The sequence below is a fragment of the Bos taurus genome, unplaced genomic scaffold (assembly GCF_002263795.3).
Source record: "Bos taurus isolate L1 Dominette 01449 registration number 42190680 breed Hereford unplaced genomic scaffold, ARS-UCD2.0 Leftover_ScbfJmS_1324, whole genome shotgun sequence".
In the NCBI taxonomy this organism is placed as follows: domain Eukaryota; kingdom Metazoa; phylum Chordata; class Mammalia; order Artiodactyla; family Bovidae; genus Bos; species Bos taurus.
In genome coordinates, this window is record NW_020190428.1 from 55,625 (window position 1) to 61,872 (window position 6,248).

The 6,248-nt window shown below is 45.2% G+C and overlaps 1 protein-coding gene across 1 annotated transcript; it reads right to left on the reverse strand.

Annotated features, from left to right (window-relative positions):
- Positions 1-2,547: 2,547 nt before the first annotated feature.
- Positions 2,548-5,920, reverse strand: LOC112445423 (uncharacterized). Its single transcript, XM_024988922.2, has one exon. The coding sequence runs from the start codon at positions 5,918-5,920 to the stop codon at positions 3,782-3,784; it is 2,139 nt and encodes a 712-aa protein (XP_024844690.2). The 3' UTR covers positions 2,548-3,781.
- Positions 5,921-6,248: the final 328 nt, after the last annotated feature.

Here is a 6,248-nt window from a genome sequence, read left to right on the forward strand (position 1 = left end):
TCAGGCACTGATCACGTGGCTGATCCTGCACTGATCACGAGGGTGATCATGAACTGATCACGTGGCTTATCATACACTGATCACGTGGGTGATCATGAACTGATCACGTGGCTGATCATACACTGATCACCTGAATGATCATGCACTAATCACGTTGAGGATCATGCATTGATCACGTGGCTTATCAGGCACTGATCACGTGGCTGATCATACTCTGAACACGAAGCTGAAAATACACTGATCACGTGACTGCATGCACTGATCACATGGCTATCATGCACTGATCACGTGTTTATCATGCACTGATCACGTGACTGCGCATTAACTGAACACATACCTGTTCATGCACTGTTTACGTGGCTATCATGCACTGATCACGTGACTCATCATGCATTAATCACGTGACTGATCATGCACTGATCTCGTTGCGTATCATGCACTGATCACATGACGGTGCATGAACTGATAACGTGAATATTATACACTGATCAAGTGACAGATCATGTACTAATCACGTGACTGATCATGCACTGATCACGTGGCTATCATGCACTGATCACGTGGCTGATAATGCACTGATCACTTGACTGATCATGCACTGATCACGTGTCTGATCATGCACTACTCACGTGACTGGTCATGGACTGATCACGTGACTGATTATGCACTGCTCATGAGCCTGATCATGCACTGATCACGGGCCTGTTCATGCACTGATCACGTGGCTGATCCTGCACTGATCACGAGGCTGATCATACACTGATCACGTGACTGTGCATGCAATGATCACTTGGCTGATCATGTACTGATCACGTGGCTGATCATGCACTGATTACCTGGCTATCATCCACTGATCACGTGAGTAATCATGCACTCTTCACGTGCATGATGATGCACTGATCACATGTCTTAGCATGCACTAACCATGTTGCTGATCATGCAATGGTCAGGTGGCTATCATGCACTGTTTACCTGGCTGATCATGCACTGATCACATGGCTGTAATACACTGACCACGTGACTGTGCATGCACTGAAAATATGGATGATCATACACTGATCACTTCACTGATCACGCACTGATCACATGACTGATCATGCACTGATCACGTGGCTGATCATGCACTGATCATGTGACTGAGCATGCACTGATCATGTAGCTGATCATGCACTGATCACGAAGTTGATCATACACTGATCATGTGACTGAGCATGCACTGATCACGTAGCTGATCATGCACTGATCACGAAGTTGATCATACACTGATCACGTGAGTGTGCATGCACTGATCACGCGGCGATCATGCAATCATCACGTGGCTGATCATGCACTGATCACGTAGCTCTCATGCACTGATCACATGTCAATCATGCCCGGATCCCGTGGCTGATCCTGCATTGATCGCGTGACTGATCATGCAGTAATCACCTGGCTATCATGCCTAATCCCGTGGCTGATCATACACTGACCACGTGACTGATCATGCACTGATCACGTGGCTGATCATGCACTGATCTCGAAGCTGATCATACACTGATCACGTGAGTGTGCATGCAAAGATCACATGGCTGATCATGCACTGATCACGTGTCTGAACATTCTCTTATCCCGTGGGTGATCATGCACTTATCACGTGGCCTATCATACACGGATCACTTGGCTGATCATGCACTAATCACCTTGTGGATGATGCACTGGTCACGTGGCTGATAATACACTGATTACGTGGCTGATCATACACTGATCACGTGGCTGATCATGCACTGATCACGTGGCTGATCATGCACTGATCATGTGACTGAGCATGCACTGATCATGTAGCTGATCATGCACTGATCACGAAGTTGATCATACACTGATCATGTGACTGAGCATGCACTGATCACGTAGCTGATCATGCACTGATCACGAAGTTGATCATACACTGATCACGTGAGTGTGCATGCACTGATCACGCGGCGATCATGCAATCATCACGTGGCTGATCATGCACTGATCACGTAGCTCTCATGCACTGATCACATGTCAATCATGCCCGGATCCCGTGGCTGATCCTGCATTGATCGCGTGACTGATCATGCAGTAATCACCTGGCTATCATGCCTAATCCCGTGGCTGATCACACACTGACCACGTGACTGATCATGCACTGATCACGTGGCTGATCATGCACTGATCTCGAAGCTGATCATACACTGATCACGTGAGTGTGCATGCAAAGATCACATGGCTGATCATGCACTGATCACGTGGCTGAACATTCTCTGATCCCGTGGGTGATCATGCACTTATCACGTGGCTTATCATACACTGATCACATGACTGATCATGCACTAATCACGTTGTGGATCATGCACTGATCACGTGGCTGATAATACACTGATTACGTGGCTGATCATACACTGATCACGTGGCTGATCATGCACTGATCACGTGGCTGATCATACTCTGATTACGTGGATGATCATACACTGATTACGTGGCTGATCATACACTGATCACGTGGCTGATTGCTGGGGACCAGCCCCAGCTGATCCAGGGTATTCGAAGGAGAGACGGCCTAGGCGACTATTTACATGCTAATTAGAGATATAGAGAACAATAGAATGAGGATAGCTCAGTAGGAAAATTCAGTGGAGAAAAGAAGCTGAGTAGCTTGGTTTACGCGGGAGACCAATAAAACTTCAAGACAAGAAGTTTGCACCACTGACGTAGGCCGCAGGCGCCCTCTCGAATAGCGGAAGGTGTCTCACCCTAGACACCTTCTCGAGTGGGTCTTAGAAGCCCAGGCATGATTAGTCAGCGTGGTGGGTTCCGCGCTCCAGATGGAGACTCAGCTGGAAGTTAAAGGGAAGAATGACATGGGGAGACCAAGCGTTGGTGAGCAAGGCCCGTAGCTTTATTTTTAACAGGGGCTTTATACCCTAAGTTACACATAGAGGATAATAGGGGATGCAAAGTCAGCAGTCTTTGGTTCTTATCAAAAACCAAGGTTTCTTTCCTGCAAATGTATCGTATACAAATGGTTTAGGTGATTTACATCATCTTCTGGCCAGAAGGCCTACTAACATTTTATGACTCTTGACAAGGACTTATCAACAAAGACTTACTTTCTCTAAGAGTAATTATTTCAAGGTTTGGCACCATCTTCCAAAGATAAAGTTGCATTCCTATAGGGCGGATGTGTAATGGGTTTACAACAAAGAAAGAATTTATTACCTTAAGGGTCTAAAGTTACTAACACCAAGGCCACTACTTATTTTTTCTACATACCCACTATTAATTGATACATATTCAAGGATACAATTCAGGGGATGTGAAAACTTGGCAACAAGCATTGACTCATCAATGAAATCCTTTACTAGTTTATTCTGACAGTTTTTAACTCTCTGAGAGGCTCTAAGCTATTTGAATATCTTAAGCTTCCCATGCCTCTCCTGGGAGACTGTAAACAATCGTATGCATAGCTGCAGAAGTCCGGGTAAACTTGTCAGGCGAGTTAGAGAGCCATCAGAGGGGTTTGGATTTAAACACTCCTAATTGCCCAGGAACTTTATTAATTGGAGCTGTAAGTTAACTCTTTGACACAGAGAGAGAGAGATGGTGGTAGGGGACAGCCCCCAGTAAAGTCAGAGGTGAGAGCACAAAGCAATAAAGTAGGCAGACTCTGGTTTTTTGGGGGAAAATGCTCGAGAATATCCGGGGGGACTCCTGAGGCTCGATCCCGCCTTTGCGTATGCCGAGCCTCCTTCCTCATAACCTTTGTCACGAGTGGAATGCCTCACCGGCTCCCCGCATCTCCCCCTTTTTTATTTCTTAAAACAGCCAGATGTAGCTCAGTCGCGAGCCTCTGAATGCTCTGCCGAAGAATCCTGACAATACAAGGAAGAATGATTATTAGAAATAAAATTAAAACAGCCAAGGTAGCGTAGCCGAGGAAGGTAGACAGAATATTTTTTCCTGAAATGTAGTTAGAGAAAGTATGGAAGAAATCATTTGCTGTTCCAGCGGCAGTAAAATCTAATCGGGAGTGTTCCAGGGTTGCTATTTGATTGTGAAGTTTCCCTAAGTCTAAGCTAATGTCAGAGCTGTTCCAAATACCTGAAATATGGTTTTTAATCTTTTCCCATTCAAAATCTGTCTCATTTACTTTCAGGGGTGTTACACATATCCACCGGTAGTCAGCATGACAGGACAATGCCATTTTCACCTTTAAAGCCTGCAATTCAGTCCCAATATGTATTACTGCTTCCTCTAGGGCATCTACCCTCATTTCTAATTTTCTGTCTATAGCTTCCTGTGTTGCCAATGCTAAAGAAACATTTTTGGACATAGAATCAACATATTGAGCAGTATGTACTTGTTGAGTCAATGATATTGCTGCCACAGTAACAGAAGTAATTGCACTTATCAAAGCTGCTATTCCCAAGATAAGTAAGCCCACAAACCGTCGTGTTCGCATTAAATCCTGCAGTTGTTGTAATACAGCCAAACCGTAATTATCATACCAATAAGAATGCACAGACACAGGTATCATGAGATAGGGTGGGCGTTTCAACACAACAAAAGAACAAACATTATATTGGGGGGTCAAACAAGATGAAAGCATACATTGTTCACAAGTTACAATATTAGGTCCACCTGAATAATTCATGTGTACATTTAATCTTTTGGAGTCATTAGTAAAGAGAAAAACATAAGGCGAGGGTACACAAGCTAAAACAGAATAAGTAGAATTGCTATTTGGACGGAATAAGGAAATGGGAGCGGTGGCAGCAAGGGCCCTCCAAATTTCTGGCTGCCAAGAGGTTCTGTTCTTAGTTGTATAAGACAATATAGGCGAAACAAATCGATTATTATGCCATCTAGTAATGCTTAAAGGCCAAGAAACCAAATCTTTCTTCCAATTATAAAATCTGCTGGGAAAGTCATCAAGGGGCAATGGGCTCCTATCTAGGTCTGAGTTACTCCAATCGTGAATCATGTAATTTCCTCCTCCCGGTATTCTATAATCAGCTCTTAAACGATAAGTACAAGATTTCCAAATCGGATACCCTGTACGATCATCTATAGTGTTCCATATGGCATCTGAAGGCTTGGTATTATAACAACTTGGATATCCAGGAGGGGGTCTATGGATTATAAATTCGTGGGGATCAAGGGCCCCGGGCATACGAGCCTGTAAAATCCAAAGCGCTAGACGCCCTCTATGTTCAATACCTGAGGCTGGAGAATGAGTCAGAACTGCCTTTTTAGAGGCTCCGACACATCCTTCTTTAGGGGGAATAATAAAGCTTTCTATATCACTGGGGAAGTTGAAACAAACAGGAAGGTCGTCTGCTAATCCCCTGAAGGTAAAATTGAAATTAATAGGATAATCGTCTGTGGTATAGGAAGTATATGACCCTCCCAGTAACTGAGGCTGGTTTGTGTGGACCCATAGGGGGTCACTGTTCCAGGTAACTACTTGAAAGGTTGGAGGGTCTGGGAAGTAAGCCCAATACTTTTCAGGAGTGGGGGAGGAGGCGCTTACCTGGCATGATAATAAGGCAAGCATAGCAATAAACATCTTCTCAGGGGAGGTTGGAGAGCCCTGCAAAGAGGTTATTCCCCGTGCCTGATGGCAGAGTGTTTTTATTTGTCCCCAAGTAGGTATGGAGGCATTCCGGGTCGCCTGAGTCAGGCGGCCTGACCTCCTTTTGTGAGGCAAAGGATCGGGGGGAGCGATATCCTGTATGTGAAGTTGAGACATCTGTTTGGTGGGCAGATCCGTCCCCTGCTCATCCGGGATCCCTGATGTCAGTTGCTCCGATGTCAGTGGTGTTTCCCGTGCTGGCGGGGGAAGCGAAGGCAGAGGAGGCCCTTTTCTCTTTCGGGGTCGCGGCGGCCGTGGAACCCGGTATCCGAGAGGCTGAGACATGGTGAATCAATCTATCCGGAACCCAAATTGGAGAATCTGCGTCCTGTGGAAAAATACAAGCATATCCTCGACCGCTGGTTAACAATGGATCAGGACCTTTCCACTGTCCGGAAAGGAGGTCCTTCCATTTAACTAATGGTTTTGCATTCAATTGCTCCGGGCACCAATGGCGAAGCATTGCAGTCATTCCAGCTGAATCAGTATTTAAAATATTTATTACAAAAAGAGCATGTTGCAAGAGGTGATGGGGAGAACTATATTTAAACTCCCCTTCTTTTAGTTTTTGAATTTGGGTTTTTAACGTTTGATGTGCTCTTTCCACAATGGC